This window comes from Periplaneta americana, chromosome 2, assembly GCF_040183065.1.
Source record: "Periplaneta americana isolate PAMFEO1 chromosome 2, P.americana_PAMFEO1_priV1, whole genome shotgun sequence".
NCBI lineage: Eukaryota > Metazoa > Arthropoda > Insecta > Blattodea > Blattidae > Periplaneta > Periplaneta americana.
This window is the reverse complement of record NC_091118.1, coordinates 37944896-37968579: the sequence shown is the minus strand read 5'-3', so window position 1 is coordinate 37968579 and position 23684 is coordinate 37944896. Positions and strand designations below refer to the sequence as shown.

At 34.3% G+C, this 23684-nt stretch overlaps 1 protein-coding gene across 1 annotated transcript in view; it reads right to left on the bottom strand.

Annotated features, from left to right (window-relative positions):
• Positions 1 to 14849, bottom strand: part of Naprt (nicotinate phosphoribosyltransferase) — a 144135-nt gene extending 129286 nt beyond the window's left edge. Inside the window, 3 exon segments of the mRNA XM_069815833.1 lie at positions 1708 to 1834; positions 13352 to 13522; positions 14565 to 14849. Of these exon segments, the coding sequence (XP_069671934.1) occupies positions 1708 to 1834; positions 13352 to 13522; positions 14565 to 14652 (386 nt within the window). The 5' untranslated portion in view covers positions 14653 to 14849.
• Between the last annotated feature and the right edge of the window lie 8835 nt (positions 14850 to 23684).

The window sequence follows — 23684 nt, the reverse complement described above, 5'->3', positions numbered from 1 at the left end:
AGAGAGGACTGTATGAATGCCATATTAGGCACAGTTAAAAAGTAACCATGGGTAAAATGTAATTTCTGTGCACCATTCATAATCATTGGTTACCTACACATGGTTAGCTAATACCTCATTTAACCAGGTTAAAGTCTGTGATGGCACACACTTTCTACAAAATGACGAAAGGAAAGCATCCTTATCTCTACAAAGATAATAGTCAAAGTTTAAAAACGACTGCGCTTACTTTGTTCTGCATCAAAACGAACGTATCCTGTATTTTCGAGTTCCACGTTTGCTTTTGGGCACTGTTATGTTTGGGAGTTGCATTTCTTCGCTTTTCAGTGCTGTTAAATTAAAATCGTATAAAATGGAAAATTGAAAGTGAAAATGATTATATTCAAATTTGAGTCTGAAGTATTGATAAATTCATTACTAGATTTAAATATGAGGAATCCTAAATATGTTATATTAAAAAAAGATGGAATATCCATCAAGTAAAAGGATGAAGACGATCAGAAGAAATGTGTGTACAATCCAGGGCCTCAATTACACCAGTGAACTGTGCAACATCCTAAGATCCATCCATAACCTCTCTTCATACAGCCTGTGATGTAGGAAAAGAGATACTCGAGTGTTTCCTCTTAAAATAATGGAAATATTAGTTCGTAACGTAAGCAGCTGATTCATTGGGAAATAAGACTGTTTGCGGGTTATTCAAAGTGATTAATTTTTTGTAGCAGAAATGACACCGTAGATTTCGATAAATGAAATTCCTCCTGAAATTTTCTGTCACCTAATTTCTCGAAAGAATTCTTTCTTTCCACTAATGAAACTTCACGCTCTCCATTATCCCTATCCAAGTAATCCACGTACAATAATAATAGTCTTCGAAATAATCAGCTGTGGATCTGGCCGCCATTTTGTTTTACTACACCCACTGATCACTGGTTATCTACTCACTGATCACTGATCACTGGTTATCTCCTTTAACTGCTTGAATATGGGCAGTTAGAGATTACCATGGTTAATCTCCTGTTTATGTCCAAACCGAGGTTGATGCACCATAAAAATGCTTAACCAGCAATTAGATGGCAATTTTAAGAATTGGTTATGATAACCGATGTTGATGCACGTGGCTTTAATATCACAATTTTGTAACCCTCAGCAATTAAGGAAACAGTTATTCATGTTGACCACAAGGCAGATTGAGATAAGAAGGTGCTATTAAGGAAAGAAACTTAATTTTTGTGATATTGTGGGATAGTCTGGATTGAAACCCTTCATTTGTCAACTACTGAATCTATGTGCCTACTCCCTAACAATTTCGACAAACCGCAAAGTATGTTTGTCTACAAAATAAACATATCTATATATTCAATACGAGTGCAAGGAAGATCCACATGTGGCACACTCTGGATAATCTCTCATGAACTATGTGTTCTACACTTCTCGGCACTAGTGAAATCTATGAGCATGTTAATAGAGCCCTGCCACTGTACAAAAATAATAATAAAAAAAAAATAAATTGAATAGATTTTGTTGAATATCTCTAAACTAATGTTTTGGGATTTAGCTCAATTAGCTTTCCTACTATAAAAATAAACACAAAATGATTATGTGCTTTTTTTTTTATTGGGTTATTTTATGACGCTGTATCAACATCTAGGTTATTTATGTGCTGTTTGTAAAGCAGGTATATTCTGAGATAATAACAGTATTTACCTTGGGAATGCTACAGAACCTTCATCAATGGCTGAGAGTATTACATCGTGCACTGTCAGCTGTCGGAGGAACACAAAAAACTCAGGCTCAATTGTCTGGGGTAGTGTGTGCTTCAGGTACTCAATATCTGAAACAAAAATTACAACATTCACTCAGCTTCAACTTTTCAAACATATTAGTACTAATAGGGTGAACAATACCCAAAGTATGGAATATTGCTAATAACGTCTTAAATTTCAATTTTACAAAAAAAGTTTTATACAAAAGCTGTTGGCAAATAAACAATACAATATGATACCAGTGCTCGAAAAACGTTATATATTAAAATTCACATATTCCGAATCTCCATTAAATTTTGTGCGAGATCGTGCGTATTTGCTTGTTTTCCACACAGAACCAATACGCGGTAAGTGTGAAATACCACATTCAGTATTCCCAACCTAACACACATAACAACTTCCCTCTTCTTACCACTTAAGCGCGACATTCATTTTACTGCTTTAGGCTTTTAACATATTATTTTTAGAGACGTTTAACATAGTAATAATTATAAATTGGAAACTTACCACTGCAATTTCACCTAAATTGCAATGTTAATTATTGTTTTTAAATATTTGCAAAAATTAAGTAAAGTCTACTACTCCACGAAACTTATTGCATTCCTGATACAAGTAACATTAAGGAAGCCGTGAAAAAATCAACAAGATTCCAGATGCGGATGTTATTACTGCAATATGTTATATAAATAATATTGTTGAAATATTAAAATGAAACATAAATCATTACATAACCTTACTGTTTGTTTTAAGTTCGCATTTATAGACTGCAGGGAAAAAAAAAGACAGACGTATATCAAGGCCTGCTGGAGTAGGCCTATACTAAACACAGAAAACATTTTATAGCAACAATGTTGAAGAAAGATACAAAGTTTTCCGAAGTTGCCGTCATTAAACAGAAACCAACATGGAGATTTCATTGCAACTAATTAGAAATTCGTCTTTCAGGTATGTAATAAACGATCTTCCCACAAAATAATATACGATACACGAGCGGTATGTTTGTTTTCATGTTCTCGGAAATTAAAAAAGCTCAACTACATTTCGCTTTTTCAATCTTTTCCTCGACCATGAAAACGTCAACATACCGCTCTTGTAACGTATATTACTATTACGTATGAATATGTAGAAATTTTACCCATTCGCCAGTTTCAAGTCTTTTAACTATTTATTAAACTATGCAAATCTGGCTATCAGGTAGTAGCTCCCTGTAAAGCAGGTTTGAATAATTTCAAGGGAAAAATTGTTCCGGGGACGAGTATCGATCCCAGGACCCTTCGCTTAGCACACAAATGCTCTCCCGACTGAGCTACTCCAGGAACTATGCACGACACCATCACAATTTTTCTTTTTTATCCATACTACTCAAACAGGTTGACTTTGAGTGCACACAAATTCTGTGTGACAAACTGTGGCTTCCTGTTAACGTACCTCCAGTTCATTAAACTTGTGTCCTGGGCTTCAAACTTGAGACAAATAGCTAAAATCATGTTGAGTAGGCCATAAAACTAAACAAAACACTATCACCAACAGAATATGACAACAGATGCTCAAAATGAGATCCATTCACAGCCAAATAATATCCCAGTCTATCACGAAAACAGTCTATTGTAGATATAAGATGGAACAGATCAGTCATGTAACTCTGATAAAGACAACAGACTGTTTCCGTGATAGACTGGGACATTGTTTGGCTGTGAACGGTTCTCATTTTGAGCACCTGTGATAAAATTTGTTTAGTCATAGTGTTTAGTTAAGTTTTATGGCCTACTCAATATCATTTTAGATATTTAAGGCTGGTTCACAATAAACCGGGAACGGAAACGAGAACGGAAATAATGTTAAAATAAATGTATTTAAATGTAAGCACTCACAATAGTTAATTGTGAATGCTCACATTTAAAGACATTTTAAGAATATTTCCGTTCTCGTTCTAGTTTCCGTTCCCGGTTTATTGTGAACCAGCCTTTACTTGTCTCAAGTTTGAAGTCCACGAAACAAATTTAATAAATAATTACAAGATGTGAAATGACTGAATGGATAAAAATTTCTACATATTCATACGTAAAATTTAATGGAGATTCGGAATATGTAAATTTTAATACAGAGTGCCATTAAAAAAAAATTAAATTTACAGTCACATCCTGTATGCCTGAATAACTTATTTCAAACATTGGTATCATATTGTATGGATTATCTCCAACAACTTTTGTATAAAACGTTTTCTTGTAAAATTACAATTTAAGAAGTCATTAGCAATATCCCATACTTATATTGTTCACCCTATATATACAAATAGAAGAGAGCCCATGTCATGTACCGCAACAGTTCACATAATACAGTAAACTCTCGATTAACAGTGGGCGAATTATCTACTTTCCGGATTAACCACGGTCTTCTTTATGCACTATAATTTTTTTTGTCTTGACTGTAAATCACAAGCATCTTCGTAGTACCTATGATATGTAAAAAAAAACGAGCGACAGCAGTGAGACAGGTCAATCTACGACTAATTTACGTTAAATAATGTTAAATGAATGCATGAAGACGAACTTGTGAGGACAGTATTTATTTTTAGACGTAATGAGTAATGTAGCATTTATTACATAAATTAATATAATTTAAGTCCATAGTACATTCTATTTTAATGGTCAAATAACTTCAAAATTTCTTCTTCAACATCCATATCACCTCACTTGCGGATTATCCGTGGTTTTTCTACTCCCAATTACCGCGGATAATCGAGAGTCTAGTGCATATTCAACAAGCCTGCTGTCTCATTGCACACAGAGGTTCAGACAGGTGAACCAGTCATTCCACACACATTTCTAGATGTCAGGGCTTACTGCACGACATGTTTGCATTTTTACCTATAGTGTCACATTGGCCTATGTTCGAGAACAAAACATCAGGTCACTTTTTCATTTTGAAGGCTAGACACACACACACGCATTATCAAGCAGTAACCCCTGACATCTTCAAACGTGTGGAATAACTGGGTCACCCAACTGTATCTCTGCATACAAGAGGATGGCAAGTACAACGAACATTATCATGTGAACTGCTGTTTAGCCTTGGAACACTCTGTATTATTTGCTACAACAATGCATAAAATTCCCTTTCTGCTTCATTCAATCTGTTTTCAACTTAAATGCTTGTCCTGCTTGGGGGCATGCACCTATTACAGTTCTTAAAAAATTACAGGTTTTCCAAAACAAACTTTTAAGATTCATTACAGGACTGCCTAGAGTAACACCTGGTAGATTAATTCATAAAGATCTAGAAATTTGGACAATTCAAGAATATATCTCAAATCAAGCCTTCTGCACGTACACAAAGTCGTACAGCAGCAACAACCCACTAATTTCTTCCCTGGGTAACTACAACCCTGCTTTAGATAAACATAGAAGACCTAAGAGCGTACTCCACCCTCTAGCTTGGAACAACAACGTACAAGACGAATACCAACTTGAACACTAAACAACCACTTGACTCTACAGACAGACATAAATCTATTAATGCACTAATAATGTTATTTCTATGTTTCAGGGTCATCACGTTATTGGCTGATAGATGCATTTTACATATTTTCTTGTATATAATTTTTATGTATTTTTAATTTTACTTGTATTATAAATCATGATTAAACGACAACCTTCCATCTCAACATATACAGTCCCCACAGAAGCCAATTGGCTTGTCGTCAGCACGACATCTCATCCTGCTCAAGGTTTTTCCGTGGTTTCCCTTGAGTAATAAGACAAATGTCGGGATGAGCCCTAAAAGAAATGGGCCATGGACCACTTTCCTTCCCCCACTCTTTCTCTTCTACCATCACAAAGAACTTGCTAATTTCTTAGATAATCCTATAATATGATAATAGGGGAAAGCAAATATACTGTAAGTTCACAGGGCTAACGGCTTCAAAGCTGGGTACCTGGTTCTAATGAAGTGCACTGGTAGCAATTTGAAACATGGGGGCATGAGATAGTTACTCTGCCAGCCATAATAAATTCACTTCAATTAAATTCCCCAATGAAAAAAAAAAAAAAAAAAAAAAAAAAAAAAAAAAAAAAAAAAAAAAAAAAATTGTTCAAATATGAAGACAGAAATGCGTTTGCATTTACAACTACAGCTGCCAATTCCAGGCAATAAAGACACAATGGTGATTTGATGATAATAGGAGCAAAACCCTACTTTCTTTATTTTTGAGTTACTAAAAAAATTCTTGACAGTAATCGTGCAATATCAAAGCAATCATGAAATGAGGATACATTTTCTGTGTGGTGAAGATATCAATGTTGTATTTAGTTTTTCAATGACACTACATTTTTATCATTAACATTACATAGAGGGTTGAGGATAATAATGAAAGATACTTTGCAATAACAGTAAATTATACATCACTTGTGCTCATCTAGATGGGTTCACTAAATTCCTGTTGCCAAATACTATGGCTTTCCGTTCTCAGATTAAAAAATGCTGTTCATCTGTACATACTCCCTCTGTGGGGTTTTTGGGATATTCCCTTCAACCGTTGGTAACATTGCCAGCGAGCAACAATAATATGACTGTCTTTGATGCTTGAGAGTTACAAATTTTACCAACTTACAACAACAAAGACAAAAAATTTAGTATTTCATGACGAATTTAGTTAACTTTCCGGGTTTGGAAGAATTAATTAATTGTAAAAGAAAATGTTCAAAATAGCAAAATATGATGTTCAAATAACTTCTAATGCTTACTGTTACACAGTACTCAAAGTTGTCTGAAACACAAGTCATGCTCATGCAAACACTTACTGAGCATGTCTCACATTTTTTATAAAAAATTACTCTCATCAACAATGAACCTATATGTTTCTTACACAAAATTTCAAGAGTGCAATACTTAATACTTCAGTACTAATACAGACTAATACAAGAAACAGTGCCACGCATGATTCTGTATGCACCCATCCTTACAATGGTGAAAACAAAACAGATGTGATACATGAACTGCAGTATTCAAATGTTTCCAGACCTCTAATGAAGTTTGATAACTTACAAAACTTCCTTGCTATATTTATTGCACTCATTATAACATGACCTTTTCTGTAATGTTACCGATAAAAATTGTAGTGTCAATTAAAATACTTGAAGTGACCTTGATATATCAAGAAGTTCTTAAACACAGACAATTTGTCTTAATCATTACACGCACTTTTTTATAGCATGCAAATGCAAAATCTTTTCATAACTCAAATATAAACAATATAATTACGGTATTTCAGTTGGTAAAGTCAGCTAGACCAGGTTGTAAATAATAAAATAAATATTCTAACTGCATCTTTGTCCATCACATATTCTGTCTTGTCTCTATAGAATTAGCCTACTTACAATTCTTCTTAATGACATTGTAGAATTAATACACTTTACTGTTAACAGGAAAACCACAAATTTAAGTTACACAGAAAGTGTGCACTCAATACTGGGTCTATGTTCATATATGGATAAAAAAAAAAGGGTATAAGGGTCTGTAATTTTCTGGAGACGTTTCTCCCTTTTTGAAGACAGGAATAACCACTGAATATTTTAGTCTCTCGGGGAATATACCATTGAACATTGAATAGTTACATAAATAGCTTAGTGGCCCAACTATAAGCCTTAATATGTGAACTCGCTTTTAATATTTTGCTTGTTGTTTCATCATACCCTGAGGAGTTTTTTGACTTCAGATTTTTAATAACTGCAATTATTTCTTTTTTGTTTGTTAGAAATACTTGAATATTTGGGAATTTTGGAAAATATTGTGTTAAAGATTCTAAACTGTTAGTAACATTATCTTGGAGGATGTTGAGGTTATGAGTTATTATAAGAAAATATTTGTTAAATAGGCTATATTTGCAATTTCATTTGAGTCTGTCGTTTATTAGATAAAAGCATATAGTTTGTTACTTTACTTTTTTATCGTCCACTTTCCTTTTTAATTGTGTTTCAAGTTGTTTTGATTTTATTATCACAGGTTTGTATTGTTGTATTATAGTGTAATTTTTTAGCTTTTTGGACCAATTTGTGTAATATTTGTTAATAATTTTTGTAGTGTTGTTTTAAGTTTGTATCATTATTATTTCTGCTCTGATCTCTTGGTTTTGCATGAGATTTTAATATCCTATGTAATCCATCTGTTGTTACATATTGTTGCTTTATATATATATATATATATATTGCATTATAGTATGGAGTAGTGGAAACTGCATGTGATCACTAGGAGAGCTGTATGCCCATATCCAGCCGCCCCAAATATATGCCTTACTTACATAACAAATTTGTAGTGAGTAAATGAAAAAGACCACAATATTTCCTTAATATAACATAATTTGAGGAAGGGAATTAAGGTGATTTTCAGTGTCACCAACAGTGGAGAATGGCGTGCGCGAGATGTGATATGAACCCAACCTCTCACATAATACTACAAATCTAATCTAACCTAACCTCACATAATACTATACACCCAATCTAAACTAACCTAACCTCACATAATACATACTACACACCTAATCTAACCTCTTACACAATATACTGTGATCGAAAAGTCCCTTTGCAGCTCCATTAATTCTAGTAACCCTCTAGAAAGTTGGCACTCCGGTTTGACAATCTCACACTCGCAGTCCATCATATGCTTAGTGGCCAGTGTTACCAATTGAATTCTCTGCCTAGTGGATTCTTGGCTACACAAGCATTGTGGAGAGACTTCTCGACCGCACTGTACTACACACCTAACCTAATCTAATCTAAGCTAACCTCTCACATAATACTACAACCTAAATCTAACCTCTCACATAATACTACACACCTCATCTATTTTATTTGCAATATTGCCATCCCTGCTATACCGTGTAGGGAGCCATCTAATGGATGATGTGGGAAGCATGTTAAGAGGACAACATGGCGACTCATTTGAACCACTGCTCATTATTTTTACATTTTGCTCCTCAAGTGCGTTCTGTTCAATAATCAATGTGTTAATTTAGTGAACATCCCATATATAGTGCAATAAGGAGTTAGGCTAAATGTATTATGAAATTGATAAAATTGCTAAAAAATTCGTTTAGTGGCGTGAATATATTCAACCTTCAATACAGAAATTTATCTAGACAACAAAAGGTCTTGCCTGCTTTAAACATGGTAGCTACCAGCCTCATTCCCAATGTGAAGTCAGCGATCTAGGTAGTACAGAAATCTTTGCTATGGGACTTGGATTTTTAGCAATTTCCTAAGCTTAAACAGACATATACTAGAATAATACAGATTGCAAAAGGGCCACGACCAGCTTCCTTTCCAATACTGTAAACCTTTTCTATCACCTAATTGTGTGTATCATTCATTCATCTTCCACAACAGACCTGTCATCTGTCTGGGAATTGTTACAACTGAGTTGTGCTTTCCTGCTATGAGGCAAGAGAAACTTTAATACCATGAAGCATGAAGCGGCAACCATTAACACCTGCCATCTGTCCGAGAATTGTGCTCTCTAACATGAGGCCAAAGAGACTTTAATGTCATGAACTCATGAAGCGGCAACCGCTGATAAGTGGAGAAACACTTAAAAATAACTAGGCCTATGCTCCAAAAAGTTACTCACCATAACAAACAGTCACGCTAAAACAATGACCCAACATTAACGTAATCTAATCTAACCCAGGACAGTTTTCCTTTCACGTATTAAACTTGCACGAAATCATGTATTTACTATACTCAGGACGCCCAAATGTAGTATAACAAAAACAACCATGTTCACAACATTACGTAACTTAATTAAGAACAAACTAAAATTCTAATCTAAGTAAAGATAATATAAAATGACGATATACCAAAATAAATGTAAAATTAGGATGCTTATAACAGTAACAGTGTTCATTATGACGACGAACGTAACTATAGATTATAATGATGTTAGGCTATATTCAATCTTGTCCACACCTGTGGAGTAACAGTCAGCGCGTCTGGCCGTGAAACCAGATGGCCCAGGTTCGAATCCCGGTCGGGGCAAGTTACCTGGTTGAGGTTTTTTCCGGGGTTTTCCCTCAACCCAATATGAGCAAATGCTGGGTAACTTTCGGTGCTGGACCCCAGACTCATTTCACCGGCATTATCACCTTCATTTCATTCAGACACTAAATAACCTAGATGTTGATACAGCGTCGTAAAATAACCCAATGAAATAAAAATAAAAATATATTTAATCTTTTACACAATACTAGAGAAAATGACCATGGTGAATCTATGATCCCGCTAAGCATAACATAGGCAGAAAACAATTACTTAAATCACTGAAAATAAATTGAAAATTGCAACACACCATGCTAAAGAACGATGTGATCAATGCGAAAGCTATAAACAAACCCATTCAACCCGCCCCAAATATCTTGTTTCTCATATACTCGAGCAATGATTTCCCGACATTTTCAGATGAAATCACGTTGCCCAGTGGTACAATCTATTCTATTAATGCCGTCACATTTTGAAGTTTGTTTACAACTAGTACTTCATCCCCTCTCACAGCTACAGTGAAAGAGTAATGGAACGGAGATACATGGAAATATCATATGTACTTCGGTACATTAAAATAATATACAGTGACAATGTTTTGTTTAGCTGCACGGTTTTCATTTTCCCGTGCTAGGTGCTTATCTGCGGCCAAGCGGCCACCTGGTCTGCTGGCACAGAAACCTTTAGTATAGGAATTTGTACTTACCCCCAGCTCAGAGTAGGTGTTGAAAATGTCCCCCACCAACTGCTACAACTGTTGACACCTTCTTATGAAATTGTTAATTACTTTAAGAAGTTCTGCTTCACTGACTGACTCGATTTCAGCATTTATATAGTCTTTAAGCTCATTTATTGTATGCGGGTTTTTCGCATAAACCTTATTTTTAAGTGTCCCTCCCCCCATAGATAGAAATCGCATGGTGTTAAATCTGGACTTCGTGGGGCCCACAAATTTTTACTGATAATTTTCCTTTCGAAAATTCGGCAGTATGAGCAATGGCGAAGTCTTGTTGAAAATATACAGAGGAACGTTCTCCATAAGTTAGTTCATCTAAAAATGGGTCAGGGATCTCATTCACATAATGCTCACTGGTAATTGTGCCCTGAGTGAAAATAGGCACAATAATTCAGTGTCCATTCATTGCACACCACACGCCTATTTCTTCACCGTACAAAGGTGTTTCGGGTACAAGATTGGGTTTCTCTTGACTGTAATACCGATGATTTTGTGAGGATACGTGTCCATTTAAATTAAAATAAGACTCATCAGAAAAATAAATTAATGTTGGATTAATTTCCTCGGAATTTACTTTCTCTAAAATCTAATTTTAAAAATGCAACCTCTTATTGGAATCTTGGTTCATTTAACTTTTGAAATACCGGAATTCTGTATGGCTTTAATTTAAGTAATTTTGTTGCTTGACGAGCAGACTCGTAACTTACTTATGTTTCCTGCGCCAAATGCTTAAGACTACCTATAAGAACTGAAATTGAGTCAATCAGTGAAGCAGAACTTCTTTAAGCAATTAACAATTTCATAAGAAGGTGTCAATAGTGTGTAGCATTTGGTGGGGGATATTTTCAAACCTACTTTGAGCTGGGTAAGTACAAATTCCTGTACTAAATGTTTCAGTGCCAGCACACCGGGTGACCACTTGGCCACAGATAAGCTCCTAGCAGTGGGCGACGGCAAAATGAAAACCATGCGGTTTACCAAAACAGTGTCACTGTATGTTAGTAGTTGTATATAGCACAGGGGCGTATTTTGCGGACTACCCGGGCTACCAGCGGTAGCCCAAGGAAATTACAAAAGAAAAAGTTTATAATATAACATAATGTAATAATTTTGTATTATTAGTTTTACCATAGTAATTAAAATTAAAGTAATTGTTAGATATATTTTGTGTAATAATAGGGTCAGTGGTAGCCCAAACCCTTTAACCAGTATACGCCACTGATATAGCAGATATCCTACAGACAGGGTTGAGAAAAACCCGGGTATTTAAAAAAAGACCCAACCCAGTGGGTTTTACTGGGTTTTTATGGGTTTCTTTGGGTTTTTATGGGTTTTTCTCTAATGGGTATTAAATAGTTCAATTTCGTGACTAAGTGATTCAGAACACCAACATATTCTCAGAACTACTTCATGAGCAAAAACTGGTAAATTAAATAAGCAAAGATTGGTAAATTATTATTAAATATTCTTAAGTTGGCAGCCTGCCCTTCCACTATCTTGCTAATATGTTAGATCCAAGATTCAGAGGGGCAAGAATAACTGCAGATCAAGAGGAAAGTGCAGAAAATTGGCTCACAGAGATTCATCCAGAGTGGGTGACAAGTGTTATGTCTTTTAGGATTGCTGATTCTGATTATTTTCCTGCTACTATGTTTTCTGACGCAGTTGTACAACAGTTCAGTCCAAAAAATGGTGGAAAATAATGGAATTGAAAACAACAAAAAAGGGGAACTTGCCAACAGGATTTATTAGCTTTGTGAAAAGTTTAATTTCTTGCCCTGCCAGCACTGCATCCATTGAGAGCATCTTCTCCACCTATGGGCTTGTTTGGTCAAAGTTAAGAAATAAGTTAGGAGAGGAAAAAGCTGAGAAATTAGTGAAGATCTACAGATTTCTGCATGTTAAGAAGGACTGAATTATGATGTAGTTAATATTAATACCATTCTACAATAAAACACCGTGTTGATGAAAGTAATTTTTTCTTTATAATGAAACATTACCTAATTAATAACTTCTGCTGACAAATTGTTATAGTAAATAAATATGATGCACCTTTTTGTAATATTTTGTATGTTGATTAAATTACGAGAAATAAATATATGGGTTTTTTTGGGTTTTGTGTCGGGTTTTATTGAAGGGGTTTTTTTAAAAAAAAAACCATATGGTTTTTTTGGGTCGGGTTAAATTACAACAACCCTGCCTACAGATAAATTCCTACGAGCAGTGGCGTGCTGCTACACCTCTGAAATATTGGCATAAGTATATCGCAAACCAGTAATAATTATGTAACTACTATTCTAGCATGAACACCACTGAAAACCGGAATACAAAATACAGGCGCGTTAACCCGCACATGCACAGTAGGGTGGGTGGAGGTAGTTGACGAAGTTTTCGTAGACTGACAGCATTAATGAAATCCAATGTAACACCATTATGTTGCACTACGCGCGAAACCACTCCTTTCTTCGATCTCGAATACATCTATCTGTGTACCAAAAACCGTATGTGCAAGGTATCATAATAAAAGACTGAACAAATCAAACTTGTCACTGATCCTCGACATTACGAAACCTCGCTAATTTTTCAGATATACATACATAGGATTAGGCAAAGTATTTGTGGCTATAAACTAAAACCACATGTTTATCATTATTAATTATACATTTCACAGAACCGAGTGAAGCAAAAGAAAATTGCTTCTTCTTGGATGTAGCTTTTGTGGAGAATTACCAACAAATAAATACATAACCTACACCAATAATTGTGCTTTGGTAACAATAGACCCTACTCATTTCAAGAATAAAAATAATATCAAAACTCACCACCATCAGTGTAATGAAAGTTCTCAAGATATTTGAGGCACTCTTCCAGACCAGCAAATATGGTAAATTCTCCTTGAAACGGATTCTTGCGAAAGAACAAGTCAAATACTGCTGTATCGTTAGTCTTTCCAGACTTCCAATAGGCATATGCCATAGTAATCTGGTAGAGATCTGTGTAAAAAGAAACCATGAATTAATTACTTAACTTACATTTATTTTATTACCGAAATTACTGTCAAAGAAAAACAGTCAAAGTTGTTTCATTCTTAAAATCGTGTAACATCTTAAAACCATAAAAATTAGTGTAATATAATACTTGTTTAAACCTTATTCTCGTGAAATCACTTCGGTGATGGGCAATCACATGGGAAATTTTGACCAAAATTCAACACACAACGACTACGGTTCAGTAAACACAACTAAATTTCACTTCACACCAAACACAATTTTACTTCCAAGTACCACTGTTGCATGTAATATGGGACTCTTGTAATACTAACATCAGACATAATACACCACTACCAAATGTTATCCTGATGCACGGCACCGACAGACATATCTTACTCTGTCAGAAAATTCTAGTAAATATATTTTGGTACCGATAGTTTTGCTTGACTATGTATTCGGGCTTACGCGCAATTCCAATTAGCTATGACAGTTAAATTATAGTGGTAACGAAAACAAATGCTCGAGTTGCAATACTAATCGTTATTGTTTTTCTTCGACATCACTCATTCTTTTAGACCATCACTATTTATTCACTAACTTCTTACGATGACCAGAATCAGTGAGACAGAAAATTATGTGGGACATTAAAACAATTTCAAATTTTCCCGCGTACATATTTGGGAATTATGATCAAAACTCTATGACCCTCGTCTTTATTATAATTCTCCTCTTGAAACTATCTACTACACAACAAACTCGCAAATTCATTCAAAGTCTGCAAAATCATTACTCAACATAACCTCCCTCGTCTTTATTATAATTCTCCACTTCAAACTATCTACACAACAAACTCGCAAATTCATTCAAAGTCAGCAAAATCATTACTAAACATAACCTTAGTCATCGCTTTGATGTTTTAAAAATAAATGGAACATATATTTTTCAATCACACAAAATATGAAGTTCATTACTTCACGCAACGGCAGAAAATCTACTGAAATTCCATGTTTAAGTCAAGAAAAACCGAAAGAATCCCAGCACTTGCCTGTAAGCAAAGGTTGAACGACTCCATTCTGCCGCGCTCTCTTCCGCCTATCTTCAGAAGGCGATGTCCTTCCTTCGTCATCAGCCATACTTAATCCGTAATTCGGGTTATGTTCGCCTCGATTGCACCGGGACCTAATCTTCGCGACTGATAGTCACCTACTGACATTTTTTTTGCGGTCACGCGCGTTTTTCCTTCAACACCATTCACTACGTAGCGAACGTAGTCTGTAATGAAGTTGATTGGGTTGGGCTATCGATCATATGGAGGTCAACAAAAAGACGAGCGACAGAGCACAACCACATTTCTCTTCAGGCTGGCCACAACAACACTTTATGTAAACTTTAAGAAAAGCTATTTAATATAATAAACTAAGAAATTTTTTACAAATATTAGAAAATACAATGATGTATTTAACACGATTTTAAATTCTCGTGATAAATTCTATCCTATAAATTGATTACAATTATCTTATGAGTTCTACTATGTTGTTGGTAACCATGAATTTGGTTACAAATTTGAACGTCACATATCTCGTCAAGCATGCAACTACAAATTGTTCCTAAGTCTTACATAATTTTATTCTACATTCTGACATCTATTTTTATCAGTTAGGATAGACAGTGCAGTTTCAATTCGTCCTTGATCTTTGGTATTTATACAATAACATATTAGTTTCCAGAAGTAAGATAAGCTATCGAAAATTAAATTACTTGAGAATGCGCGTAAACTTTCAAATTTGTTAGTATGTAGTGTAAAACATTACAACAATGTGGCTACACTGCGAGATTAATACCTACTGATATTACGGGACTTTCCCTGAATTATAGGGAGAATTGATTTCATCATAATATGAGCAATGTAAGATAAATTGATGTCTTTTATAGCAATATTGTTAATACGTAGACCAAGTGCACGCATATACATTGTACACGCGAACAACTAAAACACGAGATCATTATATTCTGTAGAATATCAATGAAGCAGTTACCACAATAATGAAATTTCTAGTGATTATTAATATCATATCGTTAAACTTATTTAACTCATGTATCCTAGTGAACACTAAGTTGTCAAAGGTCTGATTATAAACAAAATACATTCTAAATTTGATACAAATTAAAGTGTAGGTCCATCTATATAACGGCCGCGAACACGAATTGGATTCATGGTTTTTCATTTTTATTATTTTTATTTTAGTTTCTGGAAGCGGAATAGTTTATTTAAACAAATAAATAGCATCCTACTCATAATCATGTCAACTTAAGTATACACAAAAATAAATATTTTAAATGAAAATACTGTATAAACCTCAGGCAATCTAAAAGTTATTTTATAAAATGTCGATAATTGCAAGGCCAAGAATACCGTTGACCGCTTATTACAGATTTTCTACATGTTGTTTAGGCCTACTTACGATTCTTGTTAATGACATCATAGAATTAATACACGTTACTGTTAATAGAAAAACCACCAATTTAAGTTACACAAAAAGTGTGCACTCAATGCTGGGTCTATGTTCATATATGGATTAAAAAAAAGGGTATAATTGAGCCGGAATCTGGTAGAGTTCCTAGGTAGCTCAGTCGGTAGAGCGTTGGCGCGCTCAGTCAAAGGTCCCGAATTCGATGCCTGGCTCTGGAACAATTTTTCCCTTGAAATTATTCAAGTCATCTATACAGGTAGTTACATCTGAAAGCCAGATTTGTAAGCTTATACCTCATTTAATTTCCTGATTGGGATACTACTCTGATGACAAATTATTTGAGCAAGGAAAACAAGTGGGATACTAGGAGAACAAGCGGAGAACAAGGAAAACAAATGGGATACAAGAATAAAGGGGAAGACAAGGAAATAAGGGGAAAAGGGGAACAAGGGAAAGATAAGGGAAATAGAAGGAGAACAAGGAGAGAGAGTTCCCAAGGTACCCCATATAGTCGCCACGTCATTTATTACACACGCAACATCAAAGTGATTATTTTTCTTTTATGTTTAATTACGGTATTGTAGAGGCTATATTAGGTGATACTGCGCTGTCTATTTTTTTTTTACTGCCCCAATCAAAGCGGCACCAGCTCTTTGCCCGTTCTTTTCCTAGTATTCCCCTTGTTCTTCTTGTCGCCTCTTTGTTTTCCTACTATTCCCATTTTTCTCGTAGTATTCCTTGTTCTCCTACTATTCCCCTTGTTCTCCTAATATTGTCCTTGTTCTCTTTGTCTTTCTCTTGCTCTTCTTACATTCCTCTCGTTCTCCTTGTATTCCCCTTGTTTTTCTTTTATTCATCTTGTTTTCTTAGTATTCCCTTTGTTCTTCCTGTCGTCATCTTTTTCTCCTACTATTCCCTTTGTTCTCCTAGTATTCCCCTTGTTCTCCTTGCCGTTCCTTCTTCTTTTCGTCCCTTGTTCTCCTTGTCATCCCCTTGTCCTCCTAATATTCCCCTTGTTCTTCTAGTATTGCCCTTGTTCTCTTTGTATTCCCTGTGTTCCCCTTGGCTTTGCCTGCAATGTGTTCAAACTTCATGGCCACTCTGTAGTATCGATTCAAGATCCTCAGGACAGAGTACGTCAGAAAATACAAACCTCGTAACTGGGGAAATTGTACAAGCGAGCAAAATGACTTCTCATTCTTTTTATACCCCAGTTAATAACTGTTACGCATGTTATTTATAAAATATAGAAACAGTTGCACACTCACGAGGTGTTATCAGCAGACGCATTTTGAAAATATACACAGATTTCGACATTCGGTAAAAATTGGACTTACGAGGTTTTAGAAGTAAGACGACGTTATATCGACGGGCCATTTCAAAGGGGAAACAATTCAAAGTTTAAAGTTTTGAGAAAACTACAGTTTAAAGTTTCATGTTGCTGTGAATAATTAAGGATCATTAAAATTACTCCAAATTTGTTAATATTTCATATATAGTTACTGTAAGTTCCAAATTAGAGTGAGTTAATTGGATTTTTTACAGCAACATGAAACTTTAAATTGCCTTATCTCAGAACTTTAAATTTTGAGTTGTTTCTATTTTGAACTCTCCGTTGATCCGTTGATATTACAATAAAACATAGATGGGCATCGTGCCTCACTTGAGAAATAATGCCTCATTGACCTTCACAGAGCTTATCGCTCTGAGTGACATATCTTTACAGTCCCCGTTCCTCCCTCACGTAGCTCCTAGGCGTGGGCAGGTTCTATATCAGTTTCATAAGCAATATCAGTGGTGGCATAATGGCATTATCAAAGCAGTGTGTACGCGTTAGAAAACGATTATTTCATGAGAAATGGGAGGAAGAGTTTTTTTGCTTTTAGAAGGGGAGAACATACGATGTATGTTATGCTCGAAAATCCTATTAGGCATTAATAAATTTAATATACAACGACATTACTCCTTATGTCATAAAGAACATGCTGAATTAGAAGGTAAGACAAATTAAATGTTATTTTTCGTACTATTCCGAAGAAAACTTTTGATCTTAACATTCATTCATTCATTCATTTATTTTATTCCATAGATCTTACATGAGCAATGAAGCTTTAAGATGTGGAACATGTCAACATTTTACAATATTACAATTACAATTTTTACAAATTTTTATAGTTTTACAATTTAGTAATTTTCTACAATTTTTACAATTTTGTACAATTTTTTTTTACATTTTTTTTACATTTTTTTTTACATTTTTTTACATTTTGGCGAGATGTAGTGAGATGAGATGAGGTCCGAGGATTCGCCAAAATATTACCCGGCATTTGCCTTTTCGGTGGGGGAAACCTCGGAAAAACCCAACCAGGTAATCAAATCAAAGGGGGTAATCAAATCAAAGGGGTTGATGTCAAGGACTCGCCATAGACCATCCGGCTTCAGTCCCACGGCTGGGGAAAACCTCCGAAGAAACCAAAGTCCAAAGGGGGGTCCAACCCAAGCCCGAACGCAGCTCCGGATCAGCAGCCCAGCGAGTCTGTCGACTGACCAACATCGATGGCTCTACTAAAAGTATACAATACATAGCCAATCAGATTATTAAATTTACAAACGCAAACGATCATTCATAAGTTGAGCTATATTATAATACAAAACAATTTAATTAAATTTAAGGCATAAACAATTCAACCAGTTGTGATATACAGAAATTGATAATACATATCATGCAAACTACTTCAAATTACAAACAAACAATTTATCAGTAGAGCTATATAGATTACTATTCAATTTAAAGCATATACAATTCATCGGCCAAATCTATACAAATATATACAATACAAAGTAGCATACTTTCATTAAGCTATACGAATTTGTGCAATTAATATCAAGTAGATTAATTCAATTTATAATCATAAACAATTCATCAGTTGAGCTATACATATTACCATTCAATTTACAGTAGGTCTGTATACAATTCATCAGTAGAGCTACACTGACTAGTAATCATTTAAGAACATTTACAATTCATCAGCCAAACTATACAAACATATACAATCAAATTAGTTCAATTTACAAACTTATTTTCGTTAAGCTATACAATTCATATGAAGTAGATTAATTCAATTTATAAGCTTAAACAATTCATCAGTTGACCTATACAGTATACTATTCAATTTACAGTACATACAATTCATCAGTTATGCTAAACAAAAAATACAATACATAGTAAACAGATTAAGTCAATATAAAAACATATTTTAGTTGAGCTATATAAAATTGTACATGTCATTTAAGTAGAATAATTCAATTCACAAGCATAAACAATTCATCAATTGTGTAGAAGGTATGAGTATGTAGAAATTTGGTTAATTCTTTTCTGAACCTTTTCTCGTTGTTCTTCAAATCTTTAAGATAATTAGGCAGTGCATTGAAGACTGTTATACATGAATAGCGAACTCCTTTTTTAAAACAGCTTAGACTAACAGAGGGTAGATGAAGATCTGATTTATGTCTTGTATTAAAATGATGAATGTCTTGATTAGTACTGAATTTATCTTGGTTCTTAATATACAGCATCATTACGGAAAGAATGTATTCACAAGGTAAAGTCAAGATTTCTAAGTTTCGGAAAATATTTTTACATGAGGTCCTTTTATGCACACCGGCCATTATTCTTATAGCTTTCTTTTGTAAAACAAAAACGTGTTTAGCTTCAGACGAGTTACCCCAGAATATTAAGCCATATTTCATTACAGAGTGAAAATATGCAAAGTATGACATTTTGAGTAAGTTTATATCACCAATAGTAGATAAGGATCTTAATGCATAACAGGCAGAGCTCAATTTACGAGTAATACATTCTATATGCGTTTTCCAGTTCAAGTGATTATCCAATTCTAAACCAAGAAACTTTGTGCTTATAGATTCTTTGAGATGAGTTCCATTTAATCGAATACTGTAGGAAACCTGAGCACTATTGTGTGTACTAAATTTAACTGCACTGGTTTTATCAACATTAAGTGCTAGTTTATTTGCATGGAACCATTCATTCATTAGATTCAGCACTGTATTAGAAGTGTTTATAAAATGATCGTATTGTTTGCTTGAAATAATTACACTTGTATCATCTGCAAATAAAATTACATGGGATGAATTGTTTATGGTCAAGGCTAAATCATTAATATAAACTAGAAACAACAATGGACCTAAAATTGACCCCTGCGGAACACCATGTTTAATATTTTTAAATTCTGAATAAGTAACTTTATGACTATTTGGTACATTTATTTCTACTTTTTGTTTCCTATTTGATAAGTACGATGTAAACCAACCCAACATCTCATCTTTAATGCCATAAAACTTCAATTTTTTTACTAATATACTATGGTCTACACAATCAAATGCTTTAGCCAAGTCACAAAAAATCCCACCTACATGTAGTTTCGAATTTAATGAATTTAGTATTTCATCCACCAAACTAAAAGCAGCATTCTCTGTCGATTTTTGTTTTCTAAATCCAAACTGTTCTAAAACTAATATATTGTTGGACTCCAGGTAATGATATAATCTATTATACATAACTTTCTCAAACACTTTTGAAAATGTTGTTAATAATGATATGGGTCTGTAATTAGCAATAGTACATTTATCTCCCTTTTTGTATATTGGTTTTACTATTGAATATTTGAGTCTTTCTGGAAAAATACCACATTGCATTGACAAATTGCATAGATAGCTTAACGGAGGGGATAATATTTCAGAACAAGCTTTCAGAACTTTACTTGGAATTTCATCATATCCAGAGGAATATTTTGTTTTTAGTTGTTTTATCACATGCATGATTTCTGCTGCGGTAGTGGGAATAAATTTGAGACCTAAAAACTCAGTGTTAAATGCATCAGTTAGGTAACCAAGTGCAGCATCTTCTGCACAATCTTGAATGTTTAAGTTCTGAATAATATTTATATAGAAGTCGTTAAAATGATTTGCAATTGATTTTGGGTTATCTATTTTACTATCATTGATTTTAATGCAAGTAATATTTTCACTCTTTGAATATCGATTAGTTTCATTTTTAATAATATCCCAAATAGTTTTAATCTTATTATCTGAATTTTGTATTTTTTCATTCAGATACATTTTCTTTGCATCTTTTATAACTTTTGTCAAAGTTTTACAGTAATTCTTGTAGTAATTAAGAACATGAGGATCATCACTATTCCTACTCATTAAATATAGATTCCTTTTTCTAGCACATGATATTTTAATTCCCTGAGTTATCCACGTGTTTTTACTTTTACATTTTTTCACCACCTTGACTGGAAAACATTCATTGAAATAATTCGTAAATGTAGTGAAAAATGCATTAAATTTAGTATTAATATCAATGGTATCGGTACTATATACATTTTCCCAAGATTCATTTTGTAGACATGTATTTAAATGATGAAGAGATTCAGCATTTATAATCCTTTTTTTTATTTTTAGATTAACACTTTGGAATTTTTCACTCATATTGAAAACACTTAGAATTTGTGCATCGTGATCAGACAGGCCATTGACTAATGGTACTGTTGAATAGGAATTCAATCTACTTTTATCTATAAATATATTATCAATGGCAGTACTACTTCCAGCTTGTGTTCTGGTTGGAAAACTTACTGTGTGACTAAGATTATAAGTTTCAAGAAGTGAGTTTAATTTTCTTTTACGTGAGCTTTCTGATAGATAATCTATGTTTATGTCACCACAGATTACAAATTCGGTATGTGGTTTATAAAGTCTTTTCAATAATGAATCTAAGTTAGTTGTAAATTTCTTATAATCTCCCATTGGCGCCCTATAAACACATAAGATAATTAAATTTGATATCTCATAACCAATTTGTATTCCACAGATTTCAATATCTTGTTCAAGGCAAAAATCAGATATATCAATTTTACTAAATAATAGATCCTCTCTGATAAAAATACAGGCACCCCCTTTTTGGAAGACATGTCTACAGAAATGGGAACCTAATACATATCCATGTAAAGACAGTTGTAGTATTTCCTGTTGCTTCATGTGATGTTCAGTTATACATAATATCTGAGGTTTATGCTTTTGAGTTGCTAAAGAAGTGATCAATTCATCAGTTTTTTGTTTTAATCCCCTAATATTTTGATGGAAAATAGTGAAGTTACTGTGTTCATTACTAGAAACATCAGAGCATTTACAATTTAGTTGAACTTGTTTCAAACACCTTACCGGTGGGAGGTTTAACCTAAAAAAGGAGAAGCCCTAGCATTAACTAACACAGGAATATTACAACTCTGCTTTTTAACATGGCTGCCTCTGATGCTATTAGCAATAAGAACCGAAAGGTGCTCCTTGCCTCTACCATTCAGATGCAGGCCATGTGACGTATATTCATACCTTCTTATAGGGCTTACATCTATCAAACCAATGTGTGATGCCCCAGGTCTCATCAGAGCCCGCTCAAGCCGCATATTCACGCTCCGCACCCTCCTGTGAAGATACGGCTTGTCGTACCTGCTGAAAAGACTGAGAAATCCCACATTGGTATGGCTGCTCATCTCAATTATGTTGTTGACATCTTTCTCAATAGAATAGTTACAATCGTTATCAATACTATTACCTGGCCCACCCACTATAACTACATGATCCCTCTTAGAAAATTCTGAACTCAATTTCATCATATCCTCAACAACATTCTTGAGAGGAGCATTAGGCTTACATACACTAGATACTTCAAACTTATCGCCCAGTTTCGACTTCAAAAGTGAGGAAATACCTCTTGCATGGCTGCTTCCTAAAATCAATACTTTACTCCTACAATCATTAACCTTATCTGTTTTCTGACTTACCTTTACTAGTGTCGATACTGGGTCTGAGTTCTCCTGATCAACATTCATTGCTTGAAGAGCACTGCATAGTATACTAAATACGACATTATACCTTAAACACGCTGCATTAAAAGGTAGCCTACGAGGAATTAAATGTTGTTTGTACGTATTATTTCCAAAAGAAATTTATTAAAAAATATCAAATGTGTGTGTAGAAAACGAAATATGATTTTCTGAAATTATTTAATATATTAAGTAATCTTGATAAACGCCAGAATAGTCATGAAAATAAACGTAGACAACGTGATGGAATATTATTGGCTTGTTACGCAATTTCTCGCCTGTGATTTAAATCAATTCAATGATGGAGAAATAGTAAAGAGGTTTATGATTAAAGCTGCCGAATTAATTTGCCAAATTGAATAACATTTTTCGAGTCTCTCACGTTAACCAAGCGCTTTCCTAATAATTCGCCACTGAACGCCCTAGCGATTACGATAAGGTGACGCAGGTCACAGCAGTTTATATTTCCCATCCTACTCTGCAGTCTCCTCTCCTAGTAAACAAACTATTTCAAATCGAGTGCCTCACGTAACCGAAAATTGTGCCCATGTATGCAATAAAACATATTCTTATGAAATAGTAATGCGGTAGGTACCAAATTTTACACTGACACTTCATTTCATAATAACTTCATATTCTTACTCTTAACGATTTCAGTTCGGAAGCTGTTCCTTGATAACAGTTCCGAAATTTTAGTCCAATACTCCAATCCACATTTACTAGTAGCCTCGCGCCTCCCTTAGTACGCGTGCTGTTAACTGATAAGAATATGCTGGTTCATGGCAA